General features: G+C 66.9%; 4 protein-coding genes across 5 annotated transcripts; 3 read left to right on the top strand and 1 right to left on the bottom strand.

The window, feature by feature from the left end:
- Nucleotides 1-750: 750 nt before the first annotated feature.
- Nucleotides 751-4569, top strand: HROB (homologous recombination factor with OB-fold). Its single transcript, XM_058041680.1, has 10 exons — nucleotides 751-813; nucleotides 1065-1115; nucleotides 1224-2042; nucleotides 2535-2618; nucleotides 2735-2875; nucleotides 3085-3193; nucleotides 3279-3364; nucleotides 3722-3826; nucleotides 3941-4133; nucleotides 4249-4569. The coding sequence occupies exons 1-10, from the start codon at nucleotides 811-813 to the stop codon at nucleotides 4320-4322; spliced, it is 1665 nt and encodes a 554-aa protein (XP_057897663.1). The 5' UTR covers nucleotides 751-810; the 3' UTR covers nucleotides 4323-4569.
- A 124-nt stretch (nucleotides 4570-4693) lies between these two features.
- ASB16 (ankyrin repeat and SOCS box containing 16) lies at nucleotides 4694-7403 on the top strand. The gene is made up of 5 exons (XM_058041681.1): nucleotides 4694-5180; nucleotides 5744-6011; nucleotides 6394-6886; nucleotides 6966-7079; nucleotides 7157-7403. Exons 1-5 carry the CDS (start codon nucleotides 4880-4882, stop codon nucleotides 7340-7342), a joined length of 1362 nt encoding a protein of 453 aa, XP_057897664.1. The 5' UTR covers nucleotides 4694-4879; the 3' UTR covers nucleotides 7343-7403.
- Nucleotides 7404-8032: 629 nt separating this feature from the next.
- TMUB2 (transmembrane and ubiquitin like domain containing 2) lies at nucleotides 8033-9948 on the top strand. Of its 2 annotated transcripts, none has more exons than XM_058041715.1 (3): nucleotides 8033-8108; nucleotides 8351-9081; nucleotides 9329-9948. In XM_058041715.1, exons 2-3 carry the CDS (start codon nucleotides 8618-8620, stop codon nucleotides 9696-9698), a joined length of 834 nt encoding a protein of 277 aa, XP_057897698.1. In that variant the 5' UTR covers nucleotides 8033-8108; nucleotides 8351-8617; the 3' UTR covers nucleotides 9699-9948. The 2 variants fall into 2 exon arrangements, with proteins under 2 accessions (XP_057897698.1, XP_057897699.1); XM_058041716.1 differs by lacking the exon at nucleotides 8033-8108 and adding an exon at nucleotides 8162-8247.
- A 1266-nt stretch (nucleotides 9949-11214) lies between these two features.
- On the bottom strand, nucleotides 11215-17471 carry ATXN7L3 (ataxin 7 like 3). The gene is made up of 13 exons (XM_058041636.1): nucleotides 17417-17471; nucleotides 15856-15962; nucleotides 15634-15766; nucleotides 15102-15273; nucleotides 14296-14393; nucleotides 14069-14091; nucleotides 13950-13995; nucleotides 13572-13603; nucleotides 13392-13460; nucleotides 13099-13142; nucleotides 12920-12991; nucleotides 12449-12582; nucleotides 11215-11963 (listed from the first exon to the last, which is right to left on the bottom strand). The coding sequence occupies exons 2-13, from the start codon at nucleotides 15904-15906 to the stop codon at nucleotides 11812-11814; spliced, it is 1026 nt and encodes a 341-aa protein (XP_057897619.1). The 5' UTR covers nucleotides 15907-15962; nucleotides 17417-17471; the 3' UTR covers nucleotides 11215-11811.
- Between the last annotated feature and the right edge of the window lie 1551 nt (nucleotides 17472-19022).

The following is a 19022-nucleotide window of genomic DNA, read 5'->3' on the forward strand; positions in this document are numbered from 1 at the left end:
GGTCACGTGACGGCGCCCGGCGCTAAAAATAGCCCCGCGCGCGCGGAGCCCCTCCCCCCTTAAAGGGGCGGCGCCTAACGAGGGGCGGAGCCTGTTCGAGCCTTAAAGGGGCCGCGCAGGGAGCGAGTGAGCGTGAGGCGCTGTCGGTGTTTGAATGAGCGTGTAACGGCTTGTGTGTGACTGTGTGCGTGCAAAGGCACGCAGGTGTATGAATGAGCGTGTAGCAGCATGGGAGTGTGAGTGAGTGTGAGCGTGCCAGGGCACACACGGGTGTGTGATGGGTGACAGGCCGTGCTGCACAAACACACACACACACACACACGTGCCACAGGCCAGGCGGGAAACTCTCCGCAGGGCACACGCGTGCTCTGTGAGCAGCTGCACGGCAGCCTGCCACACTCACGGGACACGGGGCACACGCAGACACGCGTGTGCAGGACACTTATGCACACACACACACACGCCATGTCCACGCACGCGTGCGGGTGTAGCAGGCCCGAGTTGGGGGGGTCACTCAGCCCGTGCCGCGGGGACATGCGGGATGAATCACGCCGGGTCGGGGCCGCGCTGAGTCACCGGCGGCGCCGCGGGGCCCGGCCGGGTGACGCGGGACACACGCGTGTGCACATGTGACACGCGCGGGAAAAGGGGGTGCGTGGCCCTTTTAGGGGCGCGGCCGCTCTTCCTGCCCGCCGCCAGGGGGCGCCCGGTGCCGCAGGGGAAGTTCCGCCCCTTCCCCGGGGACCGCGGGTTCGAGTCCCGGCCCCGCCGCTTCCGCCTCCGGGGCCGGGCCGGGGTCGCGGCGCTGCCATGGTAACGGGGCCGGGGGGGACGGAGCCGGTTTTGGGGTGCCCTGGGGGCTGATCTGGGCTTCCCACGGAGATTCCCCACAAAGGGATCTCTGTGGGCCCCGCGCGGTGACGGGGGGGCCGACCCGGGGTCGCCTCGGGGCCTGTGAGGCCTTTCCGGGGCCCCCGAGCGTCCCACGGCGGAACGTCCGGGACCATCCCGGTCCCCCAGCCCGTGTGTCCCTCCCAGCCCCGTTCTTCTCCTTTATCCCACAGTCCTGCCACTTGCAGAAGCTTTTTGGGACCGACGGGGAGCTGGAGGATGAGGTGAGGGACCCCCAATGGCCTGGGGCCCCCCCCGAGGTGCGCTGAGCCTGCGGGGGGACTCTGGGGAACGCACGGAGCCGTTTGAATTCCCGCTGTTTATTTCCACAGGATTTCCTCTCTGCTGTGGAAGATGCAGAGAACCAGTTTGTGACCCCCGGGCATTCCTCATCCAGCGTCGTCCCGGTTCCTCCCAGTGAACCCCATCCCAGTAACCCCCATCCCAGTAAAGCCCCCACCCTCCGGCCCCTCGCCGGGCAGGGCGAGCCTCCCGTGGGATTCCAGGGCCCCCCATCTCTGGGGACAGTCCCCCAGGATGAGCTGGACAATGACCTTTTCCTGGCGGCCTGCACGGAGCTGAAGGGTCCTGAGGTGCCCCTGGGCGCTGGCACTGCCCTGGTGCCCCCCGGGCGCCGTGAGAAGCTGCCATGGAAATGCCCAGGGAAGGAGAACGCTCAGGAATGTGGGGTCCCCAAAAAGCTCAGGGTGGGAGAGGAGCTGATCCGGGGCTCCAGGGGGGTGCAGGACAGGCAGAGCCCCCTCCCCAGTCCCAAACTGGTGCTGCGGCCCAGCACGGCCGGTGCCTGCACCCCCAGACCCCCCATTTCCACGGGAAGCTCCGGAGGCTCCATCCCTGCCCCAGGGGCTCCGTGCCTGAGGCCCATCCAAGCCCCCCTAGCAAGGAGCAGCCCCTCAGCACCCTGGACCCCCCCAGCACAGAGCTGCCCCCAGCCCCGGCCGCCCCCCAGACCCCCCTCAGGCTCCCCCAGCTTCCCGAACCCCCCGGTGGCTCCCAGCGCCCCCGTGGTCACCAACCACCTGGTGCAGCTGGTGGCAGCGGCCAGCAAAGCCCCCCGGGGACCCCCCCGAGCCCCCGGGCGCAGGGAGAGCCGGCGCTTCCCGGGGCCCGCCGGGATCCTGCCCCAGCAGGTGGGGGAGACCGGGCAGGGATGGGGTGGGGATGGTGTGGGAATGGGGTGAGGATGGGGACAGTGTGGGGACTGGGTAAGGATGGGATGGGATGGGATGGGAACAGCATGGGGATGGGATGGGATGGGATGGGATGGAGACAGGACAGCATGGGAACCAGGTGACGATGAGATGGGGATGGGTGAGGATGGGATGGGGATCTGGAAAGCATGGGAATGGGGTGAGGATGAGATGGGGAGGGGGAAAGCATGGGAATGGGGTGAGGATGGGATGGGGATCTGGAAAGCATGGGAACCAGGTGAGGATGGGATGGGGACAGGGACAGCATGGGAACCAGGTGAGGATGGGATGGGGATGGAGTCAGGAATGCGCTGGGTTGGGACAGGACAGAAACGGGAGTTGGATGTGGGTTGGGATGGGATGGGATGGGATGGGATGGGAGCATCTGACGGAGCCAGGCAGATCCCTGGACGTCTCTCCGTGCCCCACAAGCACTCGGGGAAGCTGCTGGAGGAGATCCTGGTGTCGGCTCCCCAGACTCCTGCTCACGGGGCTGTGGCAAAGCCGCGGGCTCAGGTAACCCCCCCATCCCAGCCCTGCTCGGGCAGACCCCAGTGGGACTCCCCCAGTGGGATGCTGCTGGCTGAGAGGGAGCCCCTGGGGCTCTGTCACCATGATGTCCCTGACCCCAGGCACTGTCCAGCTCCCCACTGCCCGCCGAGGAGGATTTCGGGAAGGGGCCCTGGCTGGCCATGAAAACGGAGCTGGGGCTGGACGAGAGGGACCCCAGCTGCTTCCTCCACACCTACAGCGTGGTCATGGTGCTCCGCAAGGTGAGGACGGCCCGAGATTCCTGCTCTTCCCTCGCCCCTCAGAGCTGCTTGTAGGGCTGGGACCCTCTGGGGAGGGGGCTGAGCTGAGCTGGGCACAGACATCCACATCCCACGGGTGGTGAGGGCTGTAGAATCCTGGGATACCCCACACGGGGTTCAACTGCCAGCCCTGGCCAAGGCCACCCCAAAACCCCCGTTGTGCTGTGCAGGCAGCCCTGAAGCAGCTCCCAAAAAACAAAGTGCCCAGCATGGCTGTGATGATCAAAACCCTGACCAAGAGCAGCGCTGGTGCTGCTGCCGTGTTCCGGGACCCCACGGGTGAGTGTGCCCCCATGGTACCTGTGCCCCCGTGGTACCTGTGCCCATCACCCCCAGGGCTCAGGGGTGCCATCCTCATTGCCAGGGGAGATGCAGGGCACCGTGCACCGGCTGCTGCTGGAGCAGAGGCAGAGCGAGCTCCGGGCTGGCTCCGTGCTGCTCCTGAGGCAGGTGAGGAGAGCTGGGGGCTCCTTATCCCACCCCAGTGGGGTCTGATCCCAGGGGAATGCAGGGTGGTGATACAGCACATCGCCTGTCCCATTCCCAACCCCATTAAACCCTGGAATTTGGAATGTAAGCATTAGGATAAGGGGATAAGAGGAACCAGTGCACGTGGTACACCCCCGTTCCCATTCCATAGCACCCTGGTACTACAAATACAAGAAAAGGATCTCCCACAGTTTTGCACCTCAGGATATTTTTCTCAACTCTTTGCTAAAATTTCACCCTTCATTTCCTAAGATTTCCATAAATGGGGCCCTGTAACTCGGGGGGTTTATCCAGGAGCTGTCTCTGCCCTCTCTGCAGGTCGGGGTCTTCTCCCCCTCCCACCGCAACCACTACCTCAACGTGACCCCCACCAACCTCCTCAGGATCTTCCCACCTGAGCCCGAGGGCTGCTCCCCCCGGCAGGTGAGGAGGGGGCACTGCTGGGACCCCCAGGGGGGTCTGGGCTGTGGGGACCCCCGAGAGAAGGGGGAGGGTTGGATGAATCCTCCAATAATTCATCCCCACTGGGTTTTGCAGGTCCCTGCTCAGGCTGAGCCAGCCCCAGACCCCCCTGCACAGCCCACCCGGGGTGTCCCTGCTCCTGAGGACTGGGGACAGTCGAGGACAAGTGGGCACAGTGCAGAGCAGCGTCCTGGGGGCTTCTCCCTGTGCCCACCGAGCTCTGATCCCAGCTGGGAAGAGCCAGCGGGAGCTGATGGATGTGACATGGGTGAGTCAGACCCGCGCTGGGAGGGAAGGAAAAGCTCTGTGTCCTGTGGAGAGCAGGTTCCCAACCTGAACAATTCCACCATCACACAAAACTCACGTCCTGCTGTGCCCTGCAGATGACCTGGATGGGCTCCTGGGAGAGCTGCCCGAGGATTTCTTCTCAGCCCCAGCTCAGGTTGACTGTGGCTGAGCCCAGCAGCGGGTGACAGTGCCGAGGAGCAGTGACACACCTGCCACCCACCCACCTGCTCCTCCCTCTGCGTGTCCGTGCTGTTTGTGGTGGAGCTGAGAGCTGGGGAGGCCCGGGGGGCAAGTGTCCTCAGCACTGTCTCCAATCCTGGGGCACAGGGGCCCCTCTCGCTCCCAAACCTGCATTAAAGGGCTCTTTTGTTTCTGCATCACCTGTGTCCTCGTGTGTCACCCCTCTGTCCTTTCCCTGGCTGGGAGGAGCCGTTCCCGAGGGTCTCACAGCCCCACGGGACTGGTGAGGGTCCCCAAATCCCTCCCCATGGGACATCCCCACCTCAGATCCCTCCCCACGGGACATCCCCACCTCGCACCCACCAACAGGTTAAACCGCCCCGCACCCCGTGACTCTGTTTACCACCACGAGTTATTTATAGGCCCCTGGCTCTGGGATTTGATTCCACACCCGTGTGTGGGGCACGGCCCTATTTATAACCCCCTCCCGAGGCTCAGGGCCCCGCTCGCTGTGCCCGGAGCCTCCCGTGCCCCGCGGGGCTCGCCATGGCCCGCGAGTCGTTCGCCTTCAGCCCGTCGGCGCTGCGCTCGCTGCGGCTGCAGCGGGAGCTGCTGGAGCGGGACGATCGGCGCCGGGCGCTGGCCCGGGGCTCCACCGAGCGCCGCCTCCTGCCCGCGGCCCCCCCGAGCCCCCCCCGGCGGCGCCAGGTCTGCCGCGACCCCGCCGTGCACAACGCGCTCTACGCCGGGGACCTGCGCCGCGTCCAGAGCATCTTCAGGGACGAGGCCGCGGCCAACGCGGTGCTGGAGACGGTCAGCGAGGAGCTGGTGTGGTCACCGGAGCAGGGTACGGGGCCGGGGCTCCTTCCTTTCTTCTCCCTTCTCCTTTCCCTCCCGTTCCCCCTGCAAAACAGGTGGGGGGGCCAGGACAGGGGTGCAGCTGCAGGTGGGCAGGGAGGGGGAGCAGGGCCGGCTGCTGCGGTTCCTGGGGGAGCAGGAGTCAGGAGTGGGGTGGGTGCACAGGGCAGCCCCCCTGCTCCCCCCACTCCAGCTGTGGGTGGGTGGGTGCGGGTCAGGAGGGTCCAGCTGCTCCCCGGTGTGACCCCGCAGGGTTCTGGGTGGGTGGGTGCGGGTCAGGGGCTGCAGCTGCTCTCCAGTGTGACCCCGCAGGGTTCTGGGTGGGTGGGTGCGGGTCAGGGGGCCCAGCTGCTCCCCGGTGTGACCCCGCAGGGCTGTGGGTGGGTGGGCGCGGGTCAGGGGGCCCAGCTGCTCCCCGGTGTGACCCCGCAGGGTTCTGGGTGGGTGGGTGCGGGTCAGGGGCTGCAGCTGCTCTCTGGTGTGACCCCGCAGGGTTCTGGGTGGGTGGGTGCGGGTCAGGGGGCCCAGCTGCTCCCCGGTGTGACCCCGCAGGGCTGTGGGTGCTGAGCCCCCGCCGGCAGCACACCTCCGCCCTGCGCATCGCCGCCGCCCGCGGCTACGAGGACTGTGCCCGGCACCTGCTGCTGCGGGGCGCGGCCGTGGACGCCGTGGTGGGCGGCAGAGCCCCCCTGCACGACAGCGCGGCCGCCCCCCACCCCAACTGCGCCCGCCTGCTCCTGGCCTTCGGCGCCGACCCCAACGTGCTGAGCGCCGACGGCTCGGCCCCGCTGCACCTCTGCACAGCGCCCCACAGCCTCAGGTATGGGATCACCTGCGCCCCACAGCCTCAGGTATGGGATCACCTGCGCCCCACAGCCTCAGGTACGGGATCACCTGTGGACCAGGGTGGGGCTCATCTGCATGAGAGGCCCCGCCCATGAAATCGTCACTCCTGCCCCACCCACCTAATCTGGGAGCCAGGGGCCTGTGGGGTGTCCTGGGAGGGTCCCTGGGGTGTCCTTGGGGGCGTCCCATGGGTGACAGGTCTCTCCAGGATTTCCCTGGGGGTGTCCCTTGGGAGCCAGGCCTCTCCATTATGCCCTGAGGATGTCCCTAGGGATGTCCCATGGGAACCATGGCACGTCCTGGTTGTGTCCCACAGTTGCCAAAGCGTCCCCTTACCCTTCTCACCCTATCTCCAGGTGTGCGGAGCTGCTGCTGGCGCACGGGGCGCAGGTGAACCTGGGCACCCGCGACCGGCAGGTGACAGCGCTGCACGTGGCGGCGCGCCAGGGGCTGGTGGCCCACGTGGAGCTGTACCTGCACCACGGCGCCGACCCCTCGGTGCGCACCCACCAGGGCGAGACCCCCCTGAACGCGGCGGCGGCGGCGGCCGAGCGCCCCGAGGACTCGGAGCGCTTCCTGCGCGTGGCCGAGCGGCTGCTGGAGGCCGGCGCCGAGCCCGGGGCCGCGGGGCGCAAGGGCCACACGCCGCTGCACAACGCCTGTGCCAACGGGCACCCCGGCATGGCCCGGCTGCTGCTGCGCCACGGCGCCGACGCCACCGTGCCCAACGGCGCCGGGGACACCCCCATGGACTGCGCCCTGCGCGCCGTGCGCGAGTACCGCCAGCAGCGCCCCGAGGAGACCCTCGCCCTGCTGCTGGACCACGGAGCCCTCCCCGCGCACCCCAAGGTGGGGCAGGGGGTGACGGGAGGCACGGGGAGGTGGCGCTGGCGGTGCCACCCCCCTGGTGACGCAGCTCTGCTGGCAGATGCTCAGGCTGTGCTGCCAGCACCCGCCGGCGCTGGAGGTGATGCTCAACGCCTACGACCGCGTGCCCCCCGCCGACGGCTGGGTGGAGGCCGTGCCCCCCGAGCTCTGGGAGGTAACGGGGTGTCCTAAGGGGTCCTGGGGTGTGCCCGTGTCCCCAGCCAGCCCACTGAGCCCCTGTCCCCCCCGCAGGAGCACCAGGAGTTCTATGCCTCGGCCGTGCGCATGGCGGGGCAGCCGCGGCGGCTGCAGCACCTGGCACGTGTGGCCATCCGGCGTCACCTGGGCGCCCGCTGCCGCGCCGCCGTGCCCAGGCTGGCGCTGCCACCCGCCCTGCGCCGCTACCTCCAGCTGCCCATCGAGGGGCTCATCTCCTGAGGGCGCCCTGTGTGTGCCCACTGGAGTCCCCTCCATGTCCCCTTGCTCCCCGTGCCCTGGTGTCAATAAAGGACGTGGCAGAGGTGGCCCTTGAGGCGTCTTTGTCCCTGTGGGAGCAGGGCGGGCAATGGTGGCTGCTGTGGGGACAGGGGACTGTGGGGACAGGGGATAAGGGGGAGCAGGGGATAAGGGGGAGCAGGGGACTGTGGGGACACGGGATGAGTGGGGACAGGGGACTGTGGGGACAGGGGACTGTGGGGACAGGGGATAAGGGGGAGCAGGGGACTGTGGGGACAGGGGATAAGGGGGAGCAGGGGACTGTGGGGACACGGGATGAGTGGGGACAGGGGACTGTGGTGACAGGAGATGAGGGGGGACAGTGGGTCACAGGTGGCAGGGAGGGGACAGACGGGCCCTGGCAGATGTGGGGCCCGTGGAGGCGGTGACAACGCGGCCGGGGGGATCCGGTCCCGGTCAGACCCCATGGCGGGGGGGGGGGGTTCAGCCCGGGGGTTCCCACGGTGCTCCCGAGGCCCCGCCCCGCCGCGGCCGTGACTCCGCCCCATCAAACCCCGCCTCCCGCCATAGCCCCGCCCACTTATAGCCACGCCCACTCAGGGCGAGTCAAGTTCGCTCCGCCCCCATTGGCCACGCCCACTGGGCGCGGCCGTGACGTAACCCCGCGCGCCCGCCGCCCCGCCCCGCCCCCTAGCGGCGGCGCGCTGTGACGTGGCGCTTCCGGCGCGGGCGGCGGCGGCGGGAGGCGGTGAGTGGGGGGGGGGGGGGGGCACCGGGACCCCCGGGGATGGCGGGGACACCCCGGGACCGACAGCGACACACCGGCACCCCCGGGATGGCAGGAGATGGCAGGGACACACCGGCACCCCCGGGATACACGGGGACCGGTCGGGACACACCGGGACCCTCGGGAGCGGGCAGGGACATCCCCGGTTCCTCCCGCCCCGCCGTGCCCGGGCCCCGCTGACCGCATCGCTCCGCTCCCTGCAGGTCGGGGATGGCCTGACCCTGCCCCGCTGGGCACCGAGGGGCTGCGGGACCCTCCGGGACCCCCGGGAGCCTCCGCCGGGCCCGGTGAGCTGAGCGCAGCGCTGCCGCTTCGGCGTCTCGGGAGCGAGGAGGAAAAGCCGCAGCGAGGAGCTCCCGTCCCTGCGGTCTCCGGGCACCGGGAGCAGCAGCCGCGGGGTCTGTTCTGAGCCCGCAGGCGGTACCGGGGCACAGCTTGGTCACACCGGGAACCGCTCGGGGCTGGCGGAGATGGAGCCCCCGGCCGCCCCGCTCATCCCGGGCGTGGGGGACGAGGTGACGCTGGTGGCCGGGCTGGCCGTGCTGGCGCTGGCGCTGGTGCTGGCCTGGCTGTCCACGTACGTGGCCGAGGGCAGCGGGCAGCTCCTGGGCACCGGGGACGCGGCCGTCATCCGCCTCGGGCCCCTCCCGCCCTACGCGGGAGCCGCGGGGGCGGCCGAGGCCCCGGAGCCCCCCGGGAGCGCCGAGAGCGCGGAGGAGAAAGCGGAGGAGGAACGGGGGGCGGCGGCGCGGGCGGACAGCGGGAGCGGCCCCGGTGCCGGTCCCGGCCGGGAGCAGCTGCCGGACACCGAGCCCGGTGCCACCGGGGCGGGCGACGCCTGTCCCGGCCTCATCAAGATCCGCCTCAAGTTCCTCAACGACACCGAGGAGGTGGCGGTGGCGCGGCCCGAGGACACCGTGGGGATTCTCAAGAGGTGAGGCCCGGGTGCGAGCAGCCCCTCCCCGGTGCAAACCGCCCCCTCCCTCCCGTTGTGCCGAAAATTCCCCGTGGGCTTCGAAACGGCGCGTTTGAAAGAGGCGGCGGTGGCGCGGTGGCGGTGCCATCGCTGTCCCCTCCCCGTCACACAGTGCGGGGGTTCCCATCCCGGATTGGGGGTTCCCAGCCCGGGCGGGGGTCCCCGAGCCCCTCTCTGCCGCCTCCAAGCCTCCCTCGTCCCGCAGCAAATACTTCCCGGGCCAGGAGAGCCAGATGAAGCTCATCTACCGCGGGCAGCTGCTGCAGGACCAGGCGCGGACGCTGCGCTCGCTCCGCATCACCGACAACTGTGTCATCCACTGCCACCGCTGCCGGGGCACCGGCGCGGCCGCCCCCGCGCTGCCCGAGCCCGGCCCCGCCGGCCCCGCGGCCCCGGCGCTGCCGCTGGGCGGGGGCACGCTCATGGTGCCCACCGTGATGGTGGTGCTGGCGCTGGGCTGGTATTTCCGCATCAACTACCGGCAGCTCTTCACGGCGCCGGCCACCGTGTCGCTGATCGGTGTCACCGTGCTCGTCACCTTCCTGGCCTTCGGGCTGTACGGACAGGCGGGCTGAGGGGGCAGCAGCCGGGGTGGCACCGCGGTGTCGCCGCTGTCCCTGCTCTGTGGCCGGTGGCAGCTCAGCGTGTGCGTGCCAGCTGTGCTGCCGGACTTTACCCCCCAAAAAGGGGCTGTGCCCCCCTCAAACCCCGCTGCCCCCACCCCAAGCCCAGCTCCGGGGAGCGGGGCAGCACCGGAACGGGCCGTGGCTTCATCCCGAGGACTTTTTGATGCAAATAAAGGGTGTGAAATCACCCCAGTGCTTACCTTCCTGCCCTGGGGCTGCTCTTTCCTACCCACGCACACTTCTGGGGGGGCATAAAAACAAGCCCGGCCCCACCCGTGGTTAACGGGAGTGGGGAGGGGAGATGGGATGGGGTGGGGTAAAGGAGGTGGATGGGAGGGGTAAAGGCCTGCTTAATTAAGGAGCTGTAATTAATGCCAGGGATACCAAGTCAAGATGCAGTTTTATTTACAGGGGCAGCCACAACCCACTCACGGGACACACAGACCTCACAAGGGCTCAGTTCCCCTGCGGGGGGGACACGCAGAAACACCGGGGGGGGGGGGTGAGGACACCGACCTGGGGGGGTCACAGGGCACAACCTGAGCCCCCCAAACCCCACTGCACCCCTTGGACCCCAAACTGCAGCGCCCCTCCTGCAGGGGAAGGGGCTCAGGCTGCCTCCCCCCACAGCCCCAGCTCACCGTGCCCCCCCCCCCCCAGGCAGTTTGGGGTGGTTCCCCGTGTTTTTGGGTGCCCACAGCGCCGTGCCCGGGCCCCGGGGCACACAAAGGCCAGCTTGGCATGTCCCGGTGGCCAGAGCGGCCCGGCCCCAAAGCTGCAGCAGGAGGGAGCACACGGGGGTCCCCATGCAGGGGGGGCTGCAGCGTTCTGAGGTGCCCAGGGCTCTGCAGGACCCCCCCCCAACCCCCCAGCCCAGCCTTTAGCAGCAGTTTGAAAACAAATAGTGAATCCAGAGTCAGAGCACCATAATGTGTGATCCCAGCGAGAGGACGGGCCAGGGCACCGGGCTGGGGGGACAGACAGAGCCCCACGCTGGGGACACACGGCCAGATGGGGGTCAGACAGCCACGGGGGGGGACAGCAGAGGGGATGGAGCCAAGCCTGTCCCCAGCACAGCCCCTGGCATGGGCAAAGCTGCAGGGAGGGGATCCCAGGGCAGGGGTGAGCTGGATCCAGCCAGAGGGACCTGTCCCCCCCCGGCCCGCACAGCGGGGTGCTGGTCCCGGCCCCCCAAACAACAGCAAACACCTGCCAGAGCTGTGGGGGTCCCCACCGACCCCCCGAGGGCAGCAGCAGGTCCCCAGGCAGGCGTGGAGGGCACGCAGAGCTGCCCTGGGGACACCACGAGTGGGGGGCTCTGCACTGAAGCTGGGCTGGGCTTCCCCCCCAGTTCTGCTCCATTCCCAGCTCCGCTCTGGCAGGTTGGGGTGCCCCCTCCCCAAACGGTTTGGCACAGGGATGGTCACAGCAGCTCCCCCCACCCCCAGACCCACCCCAAACATGAAGGATGCAGCATGCAGCCCCCTGTGACCCCCTGCGTGGGCACTGCCAGGCCCTCGGGACCCCCAACAGCCAAACGCAGGCACAGCTGAACAGATCTGGGGTGACGGGGTGCTCCCTTGTCCTCTGAGTGTGACCCCCCCTCCTGAGCCAGCCCGACCGGCGAGTGCCAGCCCAGGGCGGGGGCTCACCCCAAAACCCCAGGGCAGGGGGGACTCACCACCCCCCGACCCAGGCCCAGAGTGTCCAGGTGCCCCCCACCCCACTGGGGTGTGAGTGAGGAGTGGGTGCTGTGGGGGGCACAGCTGGCTTTGGGGGTGCTGGGAGGGATGGAAGGGGGGGCTGTACCCCCATGTCTGAGGGTAACCCCCAACAGGAGCCCCAGGTACAAAAACTGTCACAGAATAAATAGAGGCACCGGGGCAGGGGGGAGGAAAGGGGGGCACTAACGGGGGCTCCCCAAATCCAGCCCCACTCCAGCGACAGCTGAGTCCTCTGCGCCCCGGTACCCACGCTGTGTCCGGCCCGGGGGGTGCCTGGGGGCTGTCCTGGCCCCTGTCCGTCCCTCTGTCCGTCCTGCCCCTCCCCAGCTCGGCGGGGCTCAGTTGTTGATGTCGTCGTAGATGCTGGGGGTGTGGGGGGCGGGGGGCTTGGGCTTCTTCTTCTTGCTGGAGCCGAGCCCTGGGGCGCCGCTCACCAGCCCCAGGTGCGGCTTCTTCTTCTTGGTCTTGCGGGACTCGGAGTTGTTTGTACCTGGGGAGGGGAGGAAGGGAAAATATGGGGGTGTCAGGGAGGAGATGAGCCCTAAAACGGAGTGGGTGATGCCAAACTCTGGTCAACGCCCAAGAAAATGTACCCCAAAATGTTCCTGCCCCTCCCAAGTGGGGGACAAGGTGCTCCAGGCTTTGGAGCCATGGTCTGTTCAACTCCTCTTGTACTGGGGACGTGGCAGAATGGCTGGGTTTGCCCCCTCAGAGGGGTCTGTGCCCCAGGATGTGCCCCTCAGAGGGGTCTGTGCCCCAGGATGTGCCCATCTGAGGGGTCTGTGCCCCAGGATGTGCCCCTCAGAGGGGTCTGTGCCCCAGGATGTGCCCCTCAGAGGGGTCTATGCCCCAGGATTTGCCCCTCAGAGGGGTCTGTGCCCCAGGATGTGCCCATCTGAGGGGTCTGTGCCCCAGGATGTGCCGCTCAGAGGGGTCTGAGCCCCAGGATGTGCCCCCCAGCCCCTGAACACTCACTGGCTTTGGAAGAGGCCGAGTCAGAGGGGGAGATGTCGGAGGAGCCGTCCCACTGCAGGCGGCTCATCAGGGCCTGGCTCTCGGCCACCTCGAAGCTGTCGTTGTCCACGCTGCCCTCGGCCTCGGGCAGGGACCTGGGCACAGGTGTGACACAGGGCACGTGGGGACAGAGCCCTCCCAATGCCAGGGGGATGGCATTCCCCAGGGGCAGGGACCTGGGCACAGGTGTGACACAGGGCACGTGGGGACAGAGCCCTCCCAATGCCAAGGGGATGGCATTCCCCAGGGGCTCAGCCCTGCCCTCACCACCCTGCTGGGCTGCAGATCCCAAGCCCAGCCCTGGGCCCCCATGTCCTGCAGGCCCCCCCAGGGCTGTCCCTGTCCCCAGCCCCACCTGAGCACCCCGTGCAGCCCCCCAGTCCCCGTTGCACGGTGACCCCAGGCCTTGGGGACCCCTGTGCAGCCACTTACGCGGAGGGCCCGAGGAGGTAAACCCGGACTGCCCTGCGCTGCTCATCCGTGTGCTGGGGACACCGCAGGGACCTGGGGGTGAGACACGGCGCTGAGCTGGGCCTCCCCCCCTCCCGTGGGAGCTGGGAATGTTGGGGACCCTGGGGAAGCCCCCCCAGAGTGAGCAGGGCCACCCTCACCTGGTGCACATCTTCTTGGTGTGTTCGGAGATGACCCCGCATTGCTGGGGAGGGAAGGGACAGGTGAGTTTGGGGGCACAGGTGAGTGACCCCAGGGCTCTGCTGCACCACCACAGCCTCCCAGCGCTGAGGCCCAGACAAAGCAGCCACCACCCCACGATCACCACCTGCTGCAGGTCCCCATTCCCAGCCTGGAAACCAGCCCCAGTGGGATGGAGCCCAGCTGGGAGAGACCCCTGGGGTCCCATCCCCTGTGGAGGCCCCCTGTCCCTGTCCCTGTCCCATCCCCTCACCGTGGTGAGCAGCGTCCGCAGCTCCTCGGGGCCCAGCGTCTCGTAGTTGATGCCAGCTGAGTTGCTGTACTGGGGGGCAGAGAGCAGGCTCAGGCCTGGGGGGACCCTCCTGGGGGGCAATTCAGCCCCTGGGGAGGCAGAGCAGGGACTGGCAGCCATCTCCCCCCATCCCAGGCTCACCTTGAAGGGGTCGGGGTTCCCGCCAATCTCACCTGGGAGGGAGGAAAGGTGAGGGGGGGGGTCCTGCCCCCAGCCTGGGACCCCCAGGGTCCCCTCGCACAGCCAGGGAGAGCTCCACCCCCCCCACAAGCCCCACCCACTGCAGCTGCCCCACCCACCCCAAATACCCCACTCCCACACGTGCCCAGCCCATGCAAGCCCCGCCCCAAAGGTGTGAGCCCCTCCCCATTTTAGCCCCGCCCCAAAGGTGTGAGCCCCGCCCCAAAGGTTTGAGCCCCTCCCCATTTTAGCCCCGCCCCAAAGGTTTGAGCCCCTCCCCATTTTTAGCCCCGCCCCAAATCTGTGAGCCCCGCCCCATTTTAAGCCCCGCCCTCTCACCATTTTTGTGTTTCAGGGACTTGGACCTGCGGGGCGAGTTGGGGTTCTGCAAGGAGAGGGGAGTGTTGGGGGTGTCCTGTGTCCTCCCCGCGCCCCCCACCCTTCCCTGCACCCCTCACCTTATCCGACTTCCTCTTCTTTGCTATGGGGAGAGAGAGAAAGGAAAGGTTTGACCTTTTCCAGGGCCTGCATCCCCAAGCCCAGAGCCACTGCTGCCTCCCCGGGGCTGGGACCACCACCCACGGCTGCTCTCCCCCTACACACCCACCCAGGACTGGGGTTCAGGGGCCATGGGACAGGCAGGACGTGTCCCCCACCCCTCAGGGCACCAGAGACCCCTCCCCACCTTTCTTCTCAGAGCCATAGGACCAGTCATTGTCATTGATGTCATCGTTGTCCTCCTGGTCACTCTCGGACTTGTTCAGGTTGTTGCTGCTGGCGATCCTGGAGCGGGGAGGGGAGGGAGATCGTGGCTGGGGTCTGCCCCACGTCATCCACGGAACCTCAGCATCCATCCCACGTCCCCTGGTACCCTCCCATCCTCCCCTGCAGCCAGGGATCCAGACAGGAGTCCCCAGCTGCCACCCACCGAGGCAGGGACACAGGACTCAGGGGGACACAGGACCCAGGGGGACACAGGACTCGGGGGGACAGAGGACCCAGGAGGGACACAGGACCCAGGAGGGACACAGGACCCAGGGGGACACAGGACTCAGGGGGAACAGAGGACCCAGGAGGGACACAGGACCCAGGAGGGACACAGGACTCAGGGGCATCACACAGGACTCAGGGGGACACAGGACTCAGGGGGACAGAGGACCCAGGAGGGACACAGGACCCAGGGGGATCACACAGGACCCAGGGGTTCCCAGCTCCTTTTCCCAGGAGGGATAAACTGGCAGGGAGGAACAAGAGGAGCTCCAGGGGCAGAGAGGAACAAGAGGAGCTCCAGGAGCAGGGAGGAACAAAACAAGAAGAGCTCCATGGTGAACCAAACTGGACACCCTCAGGATGGAATACGAAGACCAGGGCGACCCAGACTTGGCCAAATTCCCATCCCAGGCTCCCCAGAGCTGGGGCCCACAGCACCCCCAGGGTGAGCCCCCCCAGGCAGGCGCCGGTGCCTCGGTTTCCCCGGAGCTGCAGCCCCACCTGCGGTTGGCGATGCGGCTGCTGTTGCGGCCCATGCCCAGGCACTTCTCCAGGTGCGGGGCGAAGCGCGAGGCGGCGATGCTGCGGCTGCAGTTGGGGCACACGCACTCCTTGTTCTTCCACTGGTTGTACACCTGCCCGAAGATGTCCACGCCCGGCTGGTCCACGATCTCTGCGGGGGGACACGCTCAGGCCCTGCCCTGACACCCCACAGCTGCTCTGGGGGGGTCCCTGGGGCTGCCAGACCCTCCCCACAGCCTCAGCGGGGCTGAAAGCAGGGGGTCTCTGCCACCTCCCACCCACAGCCCAGCTGTGCCCCCCAGCGCCCCAGCACCACATTTTGGGGTTCAGTGCCCCCCCATTTACCCCTCTGGTCATTGCTGGTGGGACATTTGTGTGTTTAATGCCCATCAGCTGCCCTCAAACCCAAATCCCTGCGTGTGGGGAGCACCAATCCCCTCAGAGAGCAGGGGCCTGGCTGTGTCCCTGTCACCAGTGTCACCCTGAGCCCTGGGGAACTCGGGGGGCTCACCAAAGTCCTTCATGCTGTCGGGGTCCGTGTCATCCAGGAAGAAGTAGCCGCACTTGACAGCCCGGTGCACCTCGAAGCACAGCCCCAGGCAGGCATCCTCCACCAGCTCCGTGTAGATCTCGTGTGCGATGGCCTGGGGGCCCAGGGGGGGCTGTTAGGGATGGGGGGGGGACACACAGACACCCCAGGGGACAGGCAGACCCCCCAGACAGGACAGCTCACCTCCAGTTTGCTGTTATCCAGGCCAGACAAAGACATATCCTCCATTTTCATTTGCAGCTGCTTGCGGAGAAGTCACGCCGAACGCTCATAGCACGGGACACGGGGGGCTGGGGGCACGGGGGGGTCTCACTGGCACCTCCACCCTCCCCTGCAGACCCCTCCCCATCCCTTCCCAGCCAGAACCCCACTGCACAGCCTGGGATGTCCCCAGTCCTGAGGTTAAACCCTCCAGGAGTGAAGTGGGGGGATCTTGGGGGTCTCCCAGCTGGGCAGGACCCTCCCCAGCCTGGCATGGATCCCCCCCAGTTTAGTGGGGGACACTGGCTGACATGGGTGGGATGTCCCCCACTGTCCCCCCAGCCTGGACGTGCCTGGCCTTCAGAGAGGTGTCAAACCCCCCAGGAGCCCCACCTCACCCCCCATTGTCTCAGGGCTGCAGGTGAGTGAGCACAGGGGACTCGGGGTGTCCCCAAACTGTCCCCAACCAGTGGGTTTTGCTGCATCACCCTCCCTTGCAGCAGATGGAGGGGGGACAGGGCAGGGAGGGGAGCACTGTGTGCCCCCCCCCAAAATGGGGCCTGGCCTCTCTCCCCAACAATGGGAGACTAAAGACCCCAAAGTCATGGTCAGACACCCCCAGCACCCATCGGGGCTGAGCAGTGGAACCCCTGATTGTCACTGGGGGAGCTGGGGGGACTCTGCCCAGCCACTGGGGTGGGGGGGACTCAAGAGGGGTCTCCACGCCCCCCTACACACCCCAATCCCGTTGATCCACGGATTTCTTCCTTCCACAACAGAAAGAGGAAACAGGGGCTGGAATTGGCTCAGTCCCCAGTGCACCCCCCAAGCTGAAGCAGAAAAGGGAGAGGGAGAAGGGGGGGCTCAGGGGGTCTCCCATAGGGCTGGGGGGGCCAGGGAGGGTCCCAGGGGCTCTCAGGATCAGGGTGGGGGGTAGGGAATGAGGGGTCTCAGGGCCTGGGGGTCCAGGGCTGCTGCTGGGAGCTCTCAGGAGAGGAGGGTGGGGGGCACAGACAGGAAAGGGGGGTTAGGGGCGGCTCGGGGGGGTCTCTCGCCGATCTGGGGGAGACAAGGGAGGGCCCCGGAGCTCTCGGGAGTGGATGGAAAAACAGGAAAATGAGGGAGGAAGGGAGATCTGAGGGCCGGGGGGGGCTCACATAGGGCTGGGGGGCCAGTGAGGGTTGTGGGGACTCTCAGGAATCGGGGGGGGCAGGAAAGGGAGGAGAAGGGGATCTCAGGGGTTCCCCACAGGCCTGGGGGGGCCGAGAGGGCCTTGGGGGCCCTCAGGTAGAGAGCGAGGGAGGGGGAACGGGAAGGGGAGGCTCAGGATCCCGGGAAGGTCTCGGGGCCTCCGGGACGGGGGCTGGGAGGGCACCGGCGGGGCGGCCCCGGGGCTGATCCCGGGCGGATCGCGGGGTGCCGGGGCGCCCCGGGGCGGGGTCAGCAGGCCGCTCTCCGGTGCGGCGGAGCCCCACGGGCGGGCGGGCAGGGCCCCGAGGGCGGGAGCTCCGGGCCGGGAGGGACGGCTCGGGCGGTCACTCACCGGCGCGGAGGGTCCGCCGGGGCCGGGGCGGGGCCGGCTCAGCGGCCCCCGCCGCTCCGGCGCGGGGCCCGGCGGCGACTCGCCATGGTCGGGGCCGGTGCGGGGCCGGTGCGGGGCCGTGCCGAGCGGACGGAGCGGCCGGGCCGGGCCTGGCGGTGCCTCCGCCCGGCGGCGGCGGCGGCGGCCCAGGGGGGTGAGGGGGGTGAGGGAGGGGCGGGGCGGCGCGCCCGGCGCGCGCACGGTCCGGCCCCGCCCCGCCGCCGCCGGCCAATGGGGAGGCGCCGTCAGGGGCCGCGGCCAATGGGAGGGGCCGGAGCCGCCGCCGCCGCGCGGGGCCTCGTCAGAGTCACGGGGGAGGGGCGGGGCGGGGCGATGGGGGCGGAGCCAGAATGGGCGGGGCTGTGGTGGGCGGGGCTTGGAGGGGCGGGGCCTGGAGCTCCTCCCGGACCCCCCGAATCCCCCCGGACCCCCCGAATCCCCCCGGAACCCCCCGAATCCCCCCGGAACCCCCCGATACACCGACCCTCACCCCTATATCCCCCACTGCGAGCTCCCAGTGACAGTCCAGCTCCACGGATGCCTCCAGATCCCACCCTGCAAACCCCCAGCGCCCCCAAAAATGAGCCCCCCCACAATGGACCCCCAAAGGAGATCCCATAGGAAGGAGGAAAAACACTCCTCAGGCTTGTCCGGTTTTTTTTTTTTTTCCTAAAGTTTTATTTTTTTATAGTAATGACATGAGAACAGAAACATTATTTTTCACTTTATTATACAAAAAAAAAAAAAAGAAAAAAAAAAGAGAAAAAAAAAAGGAAAAACAAAAAACCCCAAAAAACTCAAAAAATAAACAAAACAAAACAAAAAGAACCAAAACCCCAAGCAAACCGGGAAACCGGGGACGCGACCCCTGCGTCCCGCTCAGCCGTACAAATTCCAAGTCGGGATTATTATTATTTTTCTTTTTTTTTTCCTTTTTTTTTTGTCTTTTTTTTAAACCTACAAAAACACTCTTTAAATATTAGAAAAAAAAGATGATTTTTTTTTTATCTTTTTTTTTTTTTTTGGTGTTTTTTTGCCTTTTTTTTTTTAACGTAATTCACAAGAACTTCCATCTAAAGGATCCCGGGATTTTGTGGTAGTGCCAAAATGCACTCAGGAATTCTCTTGCAGCGCAAACGTCTTTCCCCCCCCCCTCCCAAATTGTCGGCGCTGTAAGAATTTTTCTTTTTTATTATTTCATTTTTTTTACCTTTTTTTTTTTTTTAACAGAAAAAAAAGGTGGGGAGGGGGGAAAAAAAAGGTGAGGTTTAATTTTTTTTTTTTTGTCTTTTTTTTTGTACTAAAAACACATCCACTAAAACACGACAGTGCTGGGTACATTCAGCAGAAAAAAAGGGATTGGGGGGGCGGGGGTTCCCCTTAGGGGATTTTGGGAGGGGCGGCGATTAAAAATTGGGATGAAAATGAAAGGAAAATCCCAAATGGATTGGGGTGAGTGGGAGGGGGAAAAGCAGAGGGACGGACAGATGGACATTGGGGAGGGGGGGGGACACCATCTGGGTTCTCTCGGGGGCCCCGGTCCTGGGGGGACTCGGGGGGATTGTCC

Source organism: Melospiza georgiana, chromosome 28, assembly GCF_028018845.1.
Source record: "Melospiza georgiana isolate bMelGeo1 chromosome 28, bMelGeo1.pri, whole genome shotgun sequence".
In the NCBI taxonomy this organism is placed as follows: domain Eukaryota; kingdom Metazoa; phylum Chordata; class Aves; order Passeriformes; family Passerellidae; genus Melospiza; species Melospiza georgiana.

Coding starts and splice junctions, on each gene's coding strand:
- HROB (XM_058041680.1), top strand. Junction 2,619..2,734: donor TGGCAAAGCCGCGGGCTCAG/GTAACCCCCCCA, acceptor CCCTGACCCCAG/GCACTGTCCAGCTCCCCACT. Junction 3,194..3,278: donor CGTGTTCCGGGACCCCACGG/GTGAGTGTGCCC, acceptor CCTCATTGCCAG/GGGAGATGCAGGGCACCGTG.
- ASB16 (XM_058041681.1), top strand. CDS start 4,880: ATGGCCCGCGAGTCGTTCGCCTTCAGCCCGTCGGCGCTGCGCTCGCTG. Junction 5,181..5,743: donor GGTGTGGTCACCGGAGCAGG/GTACGGGGCCGG, acceptor GTGACCCCGCAG/GGCTGTGGGTGCTGAGCCCC. Junction 7,080..7,156: donor TGCCCCCCGAGCTCTGGGAG/GTAACGGGGTGT, acceptor TCCCCCCCGCAG/GAGCACCAGGAGTTCTATGC.
- TMUB2 (XM_058041715.1), top strand. CDS start 8,618: ATGGAGCCCCCGGCCGCCCCGCTCATCCCGGGCGTGGGGGACGAGGTG. Junction 9,082..9,328: donor ACCGTGGGGATTCTCAAGAG/GTGAGGCCCGGG, acceptor CTCGTCCCGCAG/CAAATACTTCCCGGGCCAGG.
- ATXN7L3 (XM_058041636.1), bottom strand. CDS start 15,906: ATGAAAATGGAGGATATGTCTTTGTCTGGCCTGGATAACAGCAAACTG. Junction 15,767..15,855: donor TGGATAACAGCAAACTGGAG/GTGAGCTGTCCT, acceptor CTGGGCCCCCAG/GCCATCGCACACGAGATCTA. Junction 12,992..13,098: donor ACCAAGAAGATGTGCACCAG/GTGAGGGTGGCC, acceptor TCTCACCCCCAG/GTCCCTGCGGTGTCCCCAGC.